The following is a 14,712-nucleotide window of genomic DNA, read 5'->3' as shown; positions in this document are numbered from 1 at the left end:
TTGTATAAAACATCTATTTTTGACTGTTGTAAAATGATTGAAATCTTCACGTTCTGTAGTATATTTATCATAATAAACGTAGAATATTTATCATAGTTAAATCCATGTCCTTTTCATATTGTATAATTAAAATTAAAAAATAAAATGCTAGTTTCAAAATAATTTTATATTTTTTAAGCTCATTAAGAATAAACAAGCAAAAATAATGATTATTAAGTAGGCCTATTCTCACTTCAAACAGTAACAAAAAAATACAATCAAGTCATGGAAAGTCTCACAACTACCACGATGCACTTCATTCAGCTCATGCGCAGATCCTTTCTTCAGCCAGCAAATAATGGATCCAAAATGGCAGCATTCTTCAAAGTCCTGCTGATTATTGTCACGATAGGAAGTTTTCGGGAAAGGTTTATTGTGGTGTAATCTGTTATGTGAGATTTATACCAATAAATTAATTGGTGCCAAATAAATGTCCTAGATTTTCCATTACCATAAACTAAGTGTAAAGTGTTCAAACATTCATTGTTAAAAGTTGATGTAAATAAGCCATTAAACAAAATAGCATTGGATGAAAGTGAAAGTTGGCTTTTCTTCAATATCGGTGTTTGCAACGTTTCAAATAAAGATTTTAAGGCCATAAAGAGCTATTTCAAACTCAGAGAACAGAATGAAACCAAACCATTAATCGAAAGCGACCCCTCTCTGTACGGTTCTCTGCGGGCGGAGAAGCTGCCAGCTGCACTGCACTGGCCCGTGCCCATTGTCCATTGCATCCGAAATGCTTTCATGCATCCCATCCTTGCCGTTGCTTCCCTCTCGCAGCAGCGAAGGTCCTGTCAATGCAAAAGCGGATTAAATCTCATCCATACCGGTGGTACCGGTAGCTACCGGTCAGAGGCAAATTGGCCGTTGTCCACCGATCTACTGTTGAGGTTGCGCTTGCTTCAAATTGCAATTGGTAGCGGGCTTGTGTCGGACCCTAGGGTAGAGAGATGAAGAAGAAGAAAAAAAGCCGTCCCGGGGAGGTTAATTTTTTATTTGTATTCGTTTTTTCAGCAATATTTTCATATCATCGCATTAACACGGCTTGAATCTAGGGCAGGAGGGTTTCAGCAACAACAAAACACAGCATCAGCAAAATAATATCCCGCAGTAAGGTGAAGTTTCGATGGATTGTTTCTCATGTTCTCCCCCAAAATACTGAACCATTGTAGCAAAAGCCTCAAATGCAGTGATCGAAAATCGGACGATATTATCGGCTTTTATTGGACCCCCTCTGGTACGGTCCCAGTTTTCGGACAGTTGATTGACAGCTGCATCGCTGTTCAAGTGTCAATTAGAACGGACGAACGTAAGGACCGTTTGATTTTCCATTACGCGTGTGCAAACTAGCCCCGTCAAAGCTTATTTGCATGCATGCATGAATTAACGGGCCGACGTTTTTCGATGCACACACACACACTCTTGGGCAGCGGTATTGACAGGCTTTCCATTTCTGTTCGTGTGCCTGTCGGAGGTCCTTGTAGTGCTACACGTGTCGCCCTCAGGTTTCGTCACAAATTAGGTCACGGGGAAAACAAAACCTCGGCGCGGGCTCCTGGATATCGCTCGAACGTCTACAGGAGTATCACCTTACGCGGACGTGTTTTTTTTTTTTGTGAGTGAAACTTTGCTGCTACCAGTTTCCGTTTGTTGTTGTTTTTTTTTGTACAAAGCAGGATCGGCTATCGAATGTTGGATGCTGGGCGGGATGCGTTTGTACCAGTTGCGCCAAGAGTTTGATCGCGTGATCGCGTCTGTTTTGTCGGATGCATATCGATTACTTTCAATATCAGTTTCGGGTAAAGAGATTTAAATAAAGAGTGTCACTTTGCTTTGGAGGATGTTTGAAATCTATCCTTTCATCAAACCCAGAGGTACATATTATTAGTGCTATTACTTACAAATGGAAAATGTTACTCTTTCTGTACACAACATAGAAGACTCACGTATAATTGAGTGCACTAAACAAAGTACCCAACAAAATATACGAAAATAGTACAAAAACAAGATTATACGCAGAGAGACTTATCAATCTGAGCTAGATTTAGCGACTAGTAAACGAAGAAAGGGAATATTACGTAGGATAGTCTCTGTGTCCGTGTATTCTCAACAGTTACTATTGCTTTAGGTCCGCTTTAACCATATATAGGGCTTGGCATGGTCTTTTCGAGGATTAAATCAAAAACTTCCTTGCTGATATCCGGTACATTTGTTAACTGTATCACGGAACTATCCTGGGGCCATTATTAGAAGAAACAGTCACTATTCCCAAGACCGAAGTCCAAAAGGAAGAAACTGCTGTTCAGAATTTGACTGAGACATTGATCAACTTTTAAGATATAAAGCGTACTTGGAGGACATTAACGTTGGCTGCTAAATATCACAACAACCATCCCAAATCAACTAAGTAATCTTCTTCTTCTTTGGCACAACAACCGTTGTCGGTCAAGGCCTGCCTGTACCCACTGTTGAAGTGGGCTTGGCTTTCAGTGACTTATTGTTACCATAGCAGTATAGTCAGTCCTACGTATGGGGGCACGGTCTATTCGGGGCTTGAACCCAACTAAGTAATAGACGAGCAAAATATATCATTCGATGCTAGATCTACATGAGGAAAACGCTACAGCGAAATGCAGCTTAAACAAATTGTTTAGATTTGATGTTCGAACTTTTAGCCTTACTTTAACGTTACTCAAATACAGCGTTACTCTTTAGCGTTACTCAAATGCAAAGAGGGATGGATTTTGCAATTCAAAACTCCATACAACTATTCAACGAAAGCGAACAAAGCCCCACAAGATATGAGTATCTATTTAGATAGTATCATTTGCTTTCTAATTGTAACATAATGTTTGAAGCAACTAAACATTGCTTCCATGGGTGGCTTTATACTTTATTAAGCTTTGGATGTGATAACTTTGTATTGTGTATTTATTGATGTTTCTTCCTTTATCGAGTATTCAAATATAGTACTGTTTAATAATTGTCTAGTAACAACTCCCAATCAATACAACATCACCAATATTTCACACGCGAATAGAATCAAAATGAAACCATTTTCCAAACCAAACTGTCCAAAACTCCCTTCTCCGTGCGGTGAGGCAATCCAATTTGCGCACAGATCCAAAATCACGAAAACATCCGGCTCCCACCCGGCCCAGACACATCACGCTACGATGCATCCGTGAAAGTGATCCGTAGTCGGCTGTCTTACCATTCCCGCTAACTGTAACCCTCTCGTCCAAACGCAACGCTGACGTCTTGCGCTAAGGTGCGTGTCTTCCGCACTGTGTAAGCCAACTTCCGGGAGGACAACGGAACGTGTGTTGTGTGCGACCTGAAGCGACCAGATGCTTTCCAAGACGCGTCCAATCAGTTCGGCTTCGGAGGTGGCAATCGGCTGGAGATGGCGGTGATGGCGACCAGCCTTGAGCTCGGCTACCTCAGCCAGCGAAGACGCGATTTGACGACGCAACCGTCGAGGTTTTTGTCGCAGCTCGCGACGCAATAATGTTTAACAACAAACACAGTGACCGCCACAAACAGGGACAGACAGACGTGAGTCTGTGTGTGTGTGTATGTGAGGGTAGGTGGTGAGGGATTTGTTAGATGCGGGTACGCAGTGTTGCTGTTGTGTGCGATTGTTTTGCGTGCCGTTTGTGTTAATGGGTTTGATGGAAATTTCGTTGTGAGGCAGAATTGGAATCCAGGAATTTGTTGGAAATATTAGTTCTTTACTAATCTTTTTGCATTTATTGATGAAAAATATCAAAAACAGTTCATAGAATGACACAATTTGCTCACATTAAAACCAGAAGAGTTCATCGAAGTATAACAAACAGCTATTTTCATTTGTATTCTTTAATTGCAATTGCATTAAACTACTAAAATAATTCAAACTTGCGCTGTGCGTGTGAACTTTTCTTCAACAATAAATTAACAAACGAGCACGAAACCCATTTTACAAGGAAATATGATTTAAGGAGGTTCCATAGCATCACCCATCCGAACATACCCTCACCATAAACCATACCTCCTCCTTTGCCACACAAATATGTCAGCCCCGCACAGGCGCACTCGTCTTCAATGGCCACCAATTTCCTCGCTCGCTCCCAACGCTACCCAGCCACCACCCATCCACACTCCCCCGTTTTTTTTCTGTATCACTCCATCATCTTTCTATCGACCCAAAAGCACTGCCCCTCTTGGAATGCGTTCACATGTGTGGCGCTTCTGCGCTCGGTAGCATTGCAACATAACCCCAATCCCCCCAAAAAAAAAACAACAACCAACATGAACCCTACGCACTCGCCCATGAACACACTATCCCCGTCGCCAAACCATCCTCCCCTTCCCATCTGCGGGACGCTTTCTCACCTACACAGAAAGGGCTCGCCCGTACAGCCCTCTACTGGGAGCGAAAAAGAGAAAGAAAAACTCCCTTGTCGGCCGAACAACAGGGACAGTTTCGCATCCGATAACAGAAAACGGTTCTTTGGCCCGATGGCGGGACGAATCCTACAAAAGGGGTCGCACGGCATACGTTCTCCCTTTCACACACTTTTGGTGGATGGACTTTTGGAAGAACTGAAAAGAACGATTTCGTTTCCACCACCACCACCACCACCACCACCATCGGAGCAAGGCCGCTAGACCACGTGTAGTCGTGGTGTGCGTACGCGTACGATCGAGCATGGCGCGTTTGGGGTTGCACGCACGCAGCAGCAGCAGCAGCAGCAAAACTGTATAGTGCGTGTAGTGCGTAGCGCTAGCTGCTGTCCCACTCGCGCACCACGCAGCCCCGCCAGTTACCAAGGGAGACGGTGCGGTGCGAACGCAACCGCGTAGATTCCGCGAGCGAGACCCCGCGCGCATTCGAATTTCACGCGCGGTCGTGACAGCACGCATCGGGGAACGGTTTGCGTTACGGGGTTACGCGGTGACGGTAGCTAGTGGTAGTGTCTTGTTGCTGCAGCACACTAGCAAGATTAGAGCGTTGGTTGATGAAGCGGAGTGGCGAGGAGGAACAGACCCCTTGATTGCATCTTGCCGCTTCCCCAACGCTCCCCAACGCTTGAAGAAACGCGCGTTTGTGAATGAAAAGTGCGTACTGTGTGTGCGTGTGTGTGGTTTTTTTCTTCTTCGTACCAAATAGACGGAACAGCGGGAGTGTGTCTGTGTGCGAGTGACTGTGTGCTAGTTTTTCGGATGTTATGGTGGTGGGCTTTCCCCACCCTTTTTGCTGCGGGGAGGCTTTTGTTTACACACCCGCGGTGCACTGGTGCAAAGGGAACGATGGTGCATTCTTGAAATTCCAATCTCCCAAAGTGAGGGCCTGAAGTGAAGCAACTCGCCGGCCCGCTGCCAATAGAGTCGTTGCGTGGCCGAGTGGTTGCATTGCGCCAGTGTAGAGCAAGTGTGCACTTTAGAACTGTGCGTGCGGGATGTGAGGGAAAGCTTTTTTTCCCGAAGAAGGTGACACATTTCACAACACAGCAACACCAGTACCTGAAACGATGGAACGACACAGTGGACCCTTCCAGTCAATGGACAATGGTGGCGGTTGCCCACCCGGTAGCGAACAGCACGCAGCATCGCAAACCTCACCGAACCCAGACCAGGAAGGTAAGCGAAGAAAGGTGTCACCTTTCTCCGGGTGTGACAACAAGGGGTCACCGGCACTGCTGCGCTCGGCGATGGGAGCATGCTTTTGTGGCCGCCCTAAGAAAATGCACCCTAATGCAGGGAAAGGGAATGAACTTCTCGCGGCTTCTTTCCTCCCCACTGCGGTGCGCGTACAAACCATTTCCTGGCACGTGGTGTTAATGCTCTTCTTCTTTTATTTTTGGACACTGCAACGGATCTTGCTTGCTCTTTCGAGGGGGATTGATGGAAGTGAGCTTATAGATGGAGAAAGAAAAATATTGGTCCGCAAGCGGCATTCGAAAAAGATGAGGTCAAAAGATCGCACAAATGGTGTAAAATTCAAAGGGAGACTCCTCCCTTCTTGTTATTTTTACATTTGTCGTTTGACTTTCAAAGTGAATTTATAGATATTAATTAAATAAATCTAATTCATAGGATTCTACAAGGCTTTATATTCTGTTTATGTTCTAAAATGCTGCCAGCTAGTTATTTATTGTTCTGTGTAAAACACAGTAAAATAATGATAATGCGAGCCGGCTCTAGTTAGCAATGAACCGTAACGACTGTGTTTCACGACTAGTATGAAAAGAAAAAATATTTTAAGGTTAAGGGTTTAAGGTTTAAAGTTTGCATGTATGTTTTCGATAGCTTTAACACTTCAACACGATAAAAAACCGTTTGATTCATATAAAACTATGTCTAATATTCTTCAAAGGAGGATAAAAAAGTGAAAATTAAAATCCAATCAATTGTGCTTTTTGTTTAACTTTACGAAACGTGAATAGTACAGGCAAATTCTATCATCGACTGCATCGTGTAGAAAAAATGTATCCTGAAAACATTTAATAAAGCCAAAAGTGGTAGTTATAGCTTGTAACCGTGGAAATCCATTAGATATTAATCAAACTCTTGGTTCCAACCACCCCAGTTAATCGACGTTCTACTACGAACGACGTTTTTGAATTGCATTTCGCAATTAGCAAGACTGCAACTCATCTTTGCCTGGAACAAATAGGATAAGATCTGAAATATTCAATACATAAGAATGATCGCATGAATTATTGAATGTCGTAAAGAAAAGATACTTCTGTTTTATTTAATTTACTACACACTGTGTCATTAAAAATTTAAACATTTCTTCTTCTTCTTCTTCTTCTTCTTCTTCTTCTTCTTTTTCTTTTTCTTCTTCTTCTTCTTCTTCTTCTTTTTCTTTTTCTTCTTCTTCTTCTTCTTCTTCTTCTTCTTCTTCTTCTTTGGCACAACCTGGCCTGCCTTGTACTCATTAGTGAAGTGAGCTTGACTTTCAGTTACTTATTGTTACCATAGCAGGATAGCCAGTCCTACGTATTTACGGTTTATTCGGGGCATGAACCCATGACGGGCACGTTATTAAGTCGTACGTAACATATTTGATATTAGTTCTAAAAAACAAATCGAAAATTTATAAACAAATAAGATACAAGACCATAAGATACAGTTCCTTTTGATTGCTACACCAACGAGTTCAACCACTTCTCATCCTAGGAAATAAATACCCAAAATAAAAACAATGTTATTTTCATTGCGTTCAAATAATTTTAACTAATTATTTACAAAACATATCTTTATTTTATTTTTTATAGCAAAAAACTAATATTTTGCTTTGAAATTGCTCAAATATCGATTTTGATTTATTCTTAGGGCTAGGGTTTTGGTATCGAGAACGACCGGCATGAATTGACTCTGGAATCGAAAGAACGCGTAGACGCTTTCATTCATAAAACTTTCCTAGTTGACTCATTTCTATGGAAGCCTCGAAAACGCATTTAGTGGTAGGATAGTTAGTTGCAAATTAGACCTGATTTCCATTCAACAATATTCAACTAGACGTCAAGACATCTCGACTACAAGTATACAATAAGCCTGTTAATGTCAATATTAGCAAACTATTCGACAAACGTTGTGTTTTGCGCTGTGTTGCGTATATAACAATGAGCATATTAAAAAAAATATATATCAAACATAACTCTCATTAAAAATTTATTGAGCATTAGAACTTCTTCTTCTTTATTAGTATTATAAATGTTATTAGTATTAGTAATATAGCTTAAGTCAATCATCTTGAGCAACTCTTCAACAACATTTCTTAGGACTTAGATTAACCTCCTAAACAAGCGACACGCCTCAATCATTACCGACCAAAAATGAATGGCCAAAAATGAAATATTATGTCCGCATTCAATTTCTTCCACATGTGTCTTCCTTTTTTCCCAAGAAGAAAATATATCTTTGCCCTAACATAAACAATACATACCGTGTATGCCAACAAGAAAAAAAACACAAGAATCACGACGAAATCGTGCCAGAAAAGAGGACGAACAAGTTCAACACAAAATACAACGAAGAAAAACGAGCCCTACCCGCTGTCCATCGGTAATTGTAACGAGTTCAATGTTGCACAAACGAAAACGAAACAAAAAAAAAGAAGGACCCCTAAGCCTGAGCCGCGAAACGATACAATTGTGACCTCATTTAAATAATCCTTTATTAGGAAAATTAGAAACCTGCCTCGAAACAGACCGACAGGGGGACCCAACTTCCACAGCAAATGTCAGGCGGGAAAGTCCCGCTTTTCTTACGTTACGTACGCGTAAGCGTAAGAAAAGAAAGGAGGCACAGAAAAAGCAGGTTCACAGCAACGAGGTGCAAATCCGTTCCTGTCAGGGCTTGCCGCGGGGTCGTTCCAAACGATCAAGGGGAGCGTTTTTTTTTTTCTCTGGGCCGTGCAAATTTATAGACATCCCGCTGTAATGGACAAGTTGTTGTTGTTGTACGCTCGTTATTGTGCCGGGTATAAATCGAAAAGTGAAATCGTCTTCCAGTTTGGACGGGGACGCGTACACGATCGGACTAATGTGTTTCTAATCATAATTTATTCACATGCTTGTAAACAGCGCATCCCTTGCAAGGAGCAAAATTAGACTAATAAGCAATAGAAAGAGAGAGAGAGAGGGAGAGAGAGAGGGAAAGAGAAAAAGAGAGAAAGAAACAGACAAAAGAACATAGAAAGGGAGAAAGAGACAGAGTAAATGGAACAAAGCAACTAATCAGATCCATGGTGGAAGACAAACCGGTTCCTGGCTCTTTCAATTTGCTTTTTTTCGCTATTTTTTGCACCAAAAAATTCTCATTTCCCGGTTCGATGATGAACTGAAGAAAAGCGACAGAAAAAGGGTTTTTTTTTCTCGTGACTGTGCATTCTTCAAGGGACAAGAATGAAAGAACCCGATCTTGCCGAAAAGATTGCTGCCTGTCATAAATGACGCGGTTTTACGGGATTGCACGGTCGCGCGAGACAGAGTACCGTTAGGTGGAGGAATCCTTTTATCAAAAGCAAGTAAAAAAACGGATCTATTTCAAATCTGAATCACTGTAAGCGCGCAAGAACGCTCGTCCTCGTGGCGTATGCAAATTTCGGGCACGCGAGACGTGTCCAGCTGGCTGGTCAGCTTGTGACGTGTTCTGTTCCTTTAGAGAATGAAAAAAAAAATTGAACAAGGAATGAAAGGTCCTTGCTTCGTTCGCTCGGCAGGAGGGTACGGAATGGATTGACATTAATCTGCGCCTTTTGTGACCTCTGGGCGATCGACTTTGATTAGATTCCCTGCTGTATGTGTATTAGACCTTGAAAAAGGGAATACTGTTACCGTCAAACTAATGCTTCTCTAACTTTCCATTCTCCAGTCTTGGTCGGACCACGAAGAGGACGTTGCAAATGGTTTAACGTGGTGAAAGGCTGGGGCTTCATCACACCGGACGACGGTGGCCAGGAGGTGTTTGTGCATCAGGTATGAGAGCCAACCAACTACTATTTATATTAAAAATAACGCCCTTTATTCTTGTAAAATGCCCCCTTTTTTTAATTAGAGCGTCATACAGATGGGTGGCTTTCGATCGTTGGGTGAAAACGAAGAGGTCGAGTTCGAGTCGAAACTGTCAGCCAAAGGGTACGAAGCGACGAGCGTCTACGGCCCTTCGCACGCGGAGTGTAAAGGGAGCGACTTTCGGCCGTACAGTAAAAAGCGAAGATTTCGGAAAGTGAGGTAAAGTGAACTAAAAGCTTAATTTTGAAACCGTAATACACCACTCAATGGGTAAATTGTTTGTTTTGGCCTTTCCCAACTGCAGGTGCTACAATTGTGGCGAGTTTGCGAACCACATCGCGTCAAAGTGTGAGCTGGGACCACTGCCAAAGCGTTGCCATAACTGCAGAAGCGAGGATCATTTAATAGCGGACTGTCCGACCAAACCCCCACCAGCACCACCACAGTCGTCATCACCAAAATGAGTCTTTCCCCACTGGAAACGATACATTTCCTTGCATTTGGTGCAAAAGGGTCGTTAGCTTTAAACAGCTACCTCCTTTTTTTCTCGTACAATAGAAGTAAAAAGTGTAGAACGTAAGCGAAGCCTATCTGGAAATCAAATAATAAAGATTAATTTATAAGAAATTTACATGTTCTATGTCATTAAATGATGTTTTTTCAGTGGTAATTTGAACAAAATGTTTAATGCTCCACCAAACAGCAACGCGCGTGGATGTGCTAGTCTGGTGCTGCCCTCTAGTGTTGGGCCAAGCAACGTAGTTAGTTTTTGTTTTTGCCGGATGTGGCGCTGCCATCCAGTAATAAGCTTTGTGTGCTCAAACATAGATGGCGCTTTGTCGAGCGCACAATAATTTTTAGATCGGATTCAACCCGATTTAGATTGTTTGCGAAGGGGTTTGTCCGTTTTATTGCATTTAATATTTATTTAACAACAGATTTTTAATCATATTCACAAATCACAAAACAACCAATGTATTTCATACACATCTCTGGATTTTAAAAAATCAACCAAAAATGGTACTAGTATGTTTAGTACGATTGATGTCAAGGAAATGCTTGTTTATTACGCTGAACATCAAACAAAAGAGACTGATTCTGGTAGGCAACAATAATCTCTTGACTGAATCCGCAACAAAATGCTTACAACATGCTTTTAACACGCACATACTTCCTCATCTCTTCAGCATTACACACTTTACACCGATATTGAGTTATGTTACCGTCACACATATGAAACGACCCTCCAGAACCGCCAAAGCTCCACCATCGAATGGGCGAGTTACGGGTTTTCATTACGGTAATGTGTCACTTTTGGGGAGGATTTTTTTTTGTATCGATACCGAACCGGCACGATGAACTGTGCGCCGATAAGGCTTGAAATTCCCAATCACCATGATGAAGTGGGTTTGATGCGTACTTCAAGCGACTTCCGGCTGCTTGAGTTAATGGATGGCAGAGGAAAGGTGTGCGATGGAGCAACGGGAGAGTAGAGAAGATGTTGAGAAAAAGAATTGTGGAGACCAGATCATTTCAAGAAGAACCTCTCGTAGTCATCGTCGTGTGAGCCAAATCGTGGATAAAACCCGTAATGGATCGGTTTTTTTTTGTACGAATGAGTAGAGATCATAAGAAGTTATCTAATTATTTTTTGTGAAGATCAAAATTCAATGTTTTAGAGTGGAGAATGAAGAATTAATTTATTAATTAAACATATTTCTGAAATTATTTTTCCTTAAGCAATTTGTTTATCGTGTTTAGCCTTAGAGCCTCAGAAATTGCCCCAACATAAACCTCTTTCTAACGATAGAATAGATAACATTCCTACCCAGACAATAGAGACAAACCGTGCAAACAAAAATGAACAAATAATCAATATTATATCACAAAAAAAGGTCCAAAAATTGGCAAAGTAACTCATTTCAAACTCGTCTTTGTTATTTTCCGATCACATTTCTTCGTATCATCAAACACTTTCCCCATTATGAGCTACTCACGGCTTGCAGTGTGCGCACCGAAAAGAAAACAGGCTACCAACAAACGGCTCCCACCCAACGCAACAACACGTGACACCTTTCAAAGCCTACTAATAAATTTAGTTTGAATTTTTTTTTGCTCCCTCCCAGGATGCAGCAAACCATAAAATTCATCTCACAAGGGACGCCCCGATGAATGAATAACGGAGTACGCGGCAGTTCCTGTTTCCTCAAGTTTACCGTCACGCGTCTCACTCTTCCACTCTCTCCCACGCACTCTATCTCTCTCGCTCTCCTTCACCACGGGGAGCCACGGCGCTTTCCCAGCAGTCATAATTTCATCTTCAATTTATTATCCACGCGTTTTGCGGCCGCCACATGCCGCCTATGAGACGCTTTTGGGGGAAGGCTGTGTGCCACAGCTACACCGTGAGCTTGCAAAAGGGGAAGGGGGGGGGGGAGGGGGAGTAAAGTATAGGAAGAAACATATGATAAGCACGATGGGGCGAGAGAAGAGCGAAAAAGAACGTTTGTTGGAAAGGAAAAAAGAAAGAAAGAAGAGAAATAACACGAAAGGAAGGGAAAGTGATTCCGTTGTTCCTGGCCTTGTTACATTCTTCCACATGGCTTGGTTTGCGGTTTGCTGATCGATTCATGATTCCACTGTGAAAGGGTGGGGGGGGGGGGAGCACAAAGGGGCAGAGCAAGAAAGCCGGTGAAGATAGCCTGCTAGGGTGTTTAGTTTTCATTCGATCCTTCACCCTTATCATTATCCTTCCGCTACTGCCGTTTGTGTGTGTTTGTGTGTGTGAGTGTGCTCACGTACAAAGGTGTGATTTCTTTTTGGGCGAAACACGAGAGCGAGCAAATTTGTGTCGCTTCGAGTGGGTGCTTGGTGTTTTCTTTGCGCCATTGAAAACTGCTGTAGCATGCTATTGTGAACAGCATCGTTCCGGCAAACACCGTTAACTCCCGAATGACACTCAATTGAACGGTGCGGATAGGGTGAAATGCATCTTAAGAGATGATGAAAGAGGACGCGGTGCGGGAGATAATTTACCTTAGATCATCTTCAAATGGGATTAGATCTTTTGTGCGTTGCAGGAGACTAATATGATTTTTTTAAATTTCTTGTTTTTTTTTTTACTTTTGGAACGTTTTTGGTTTTGTTGTTACATGTTTTAATGTCTCATAAGCAGGTTTGAAAGAAGGGTACACACACTTTTGTAGTAAAGCATGTTCTGATTGGTTAGCAATTGTAGACAATGGTTGTTACTTGTGTTATTTACGTACATAGGCACTATGAAACATAACATAAGAAAGTTTTACAAATCAATTTTTGAGAAAAGGACGGATTATAGTCTTTTAAAATCAGTGATATGTTTTGCTATAAATTATTGAAATCATGATCATAATTCAAATATCAAGCAAACTCCAGTTTATTTCCGACCTTTTCGTCAAACGGTGTAACAGTAATGTCACCAATGATACCTATTGAAGAGATAAGATAAACCACTTACCGTTATCGGTCATTGCACGATATGAAACAGAGCAAAATTAAAGGAAAGTGCAGTCCAAATAACTCCAAAATGCAGCCAGTATGACACACAAACCATTAAACTTAATTGCACTAAAAATCCTACGAAAACACTATAAACAAATTGTATGCGGGTTTCCCTTCGGTAGTAACACCGTACCTTTAATCGCTGGGAAACGAAGAGCTTTTGCGCCAAAGCGCCCACTAACCCAGGATCAAAAGCACTGCGTGTTGTCGCACCTTTCACACCCCACAGCCACAAAGACAGCCTCAGTCGTTTTCTTCGAAATCTCTTTCCCTTTGTCCCTTGATCTCTCTCTCTCTCTTCCTCTGGTGTCTCTTCTCTAAGCCCCTACACACCCACACACGTCCCACGAAATGTTCCACCACACACTGCAAGGTGGAATTCGCCCCCGTTTTTAGAGGGAAAGTTTCCATCGGAACAAAAATATGTCTACTATGTCGAGATCGCCCGATGCTTCACTGCGCGCTTCTACTTCGCTGGTGGCCGTAACGTGCCGCATTACACTGGCGCGCTGGCACTGGCCCGCACCGTGCGCTGCCCCGCGCCGTACGCCGTGCGGTACGCTCTATCCGGCCGGAAATGCGGGACATTGCACGGCTTTTAGGGGAAGAGCGGTTCGGCATTTCGGCGGATCGGCCGAGACGGTGCTGTTGCTGGCAGGCATTATGTAAGTAAGTGGAGTACAAAGATTTGAAGTTTTTCAGAGGGGGGGAGGGGGAGGGGGGGTTGTGACTGGTTAAAATTGAAGGTCATTAAGGTGCGTTGCATAATGCGAAAGGGGCGTGAGATGATGCATGTATTAGATTAGAAGCTGAAGTTGAAGATTTTGTAAGTGTATTTTTCTTATAAAATAATTGTAATGTGGTTGTTAGTTAAAAAAAGTTTTTGTTTTTAAAAAGCACCATTAATTTACCATTATTTTCCAACTGTAAACAAATTACCAATCAGAATTGTGTCATTTTAAATTACTAATAAGAAAAAAACTGTATGAAGTACCAGGCGTCCGCTTTGCTTCTTTCTCCACGTGGTTTAGCGCGTAAAACCCTTTGCTTTGTAAAAACAAGCTCATTAAAGCACACCGAAATCACAACCGTCCGATAGCAAATTATGATCGAAAGCTACTCCTTCATCGGTACACCGCTCCAACCAACCCACGGGTTCCGTTTGTGCGAACCGAATGCACAGCGCAGTGTACGCGCGTACGAGATTGAGCAAGCATCTGGACAGTAACGGGCAACAACAAAAAATGCAATGACATTGTAAAAAAAAACACACGAACACACAACCCATCAGCCGCACCCGTCGAATAACCTACATAGCAGCGCAGTATTAGGTGGCAGATGATCGAGCCGCGGAAAGAAGATCTCCCACGCTGGCCGATTTTTCCCTAGTATCCGATTTCGGTTATTACATCGTCATAAAAGAAGACCCAAAACCGAAGAGAGCGGTCGCTTCGGTTGTTCCGGTTTCTTTCAACGGCTCAGAGAGTGTCCGAAATAGATACACAGAGAGAGAGTGGGAAGAGAGAGAGAGCGAAGAGCGAAGACAGTTCGGGAAATTGGGACGTGTTTTTAGGGTTGCACATCAACGGGATGGAGTTTGAATGAAAATAAAATAAAAAAT

At 42.4% G+C, this 14,712-nt stretch overlaps 1 protein-coding gene across 2 annotated transcripts; it reads left to right on the top strand.

The window, feature by feature from the left end:
- The first annotated feature begins 4,841 nt into the window (after positions 1-4,841).
- On the top strand, positions 4,842-10,182 carry LOC1277174 (protein lin-28 homolog). 2 transcript variants are annotated; one of them, XM_316618.4, is made up of 4 exons: positions 4,842-5,667; positions 9,412-9,515; positions 9,595-9,770; positions 9,856-10,182. In XM_316618.4, the coding sequence occupies exons 1-4, from the start codon at positions 5,559-5,561 to the stop codon at positions 10,013-10,015; spliced, it is 549 nt and encodes a 182-aa protein (XP_316618.3). In that variant the 5' UTR covers positions 4,842-5,558; the 3' UTR covers positions 10,016-10,182. The 2 variants fall into 2 exon arrangements, with proteins under 2 accessions (XP_316618.3, XP_061502744.1); XM_061646760.1 differs by lacking the exon at positions 4,842-5,667 and adding an exon at positions 6,952-7,084.
- Positions 10,183-14,712: the final 4,530 nt, after the last annotated feature.

This window comes from Anopheles gambiae, chromosome 2 (genome assembly GCF_943734735.2).
Source record: "Anopheles gambiae chromosome 2, idAnoGambNW_F1_1, whole genome shotgun sequence".
Taxonomy (NCBI): Eukaryota; Metazoa; Arthropoda; class Insecta; order Diptera; family Culicidae; genus Anopheles; species Anopheles gambiae.
The sequence above is the reverse complement of the archived record's forward strand: the minus strand, read 5'-3'. Positions and strand labels throughout refer to the sequence as shown.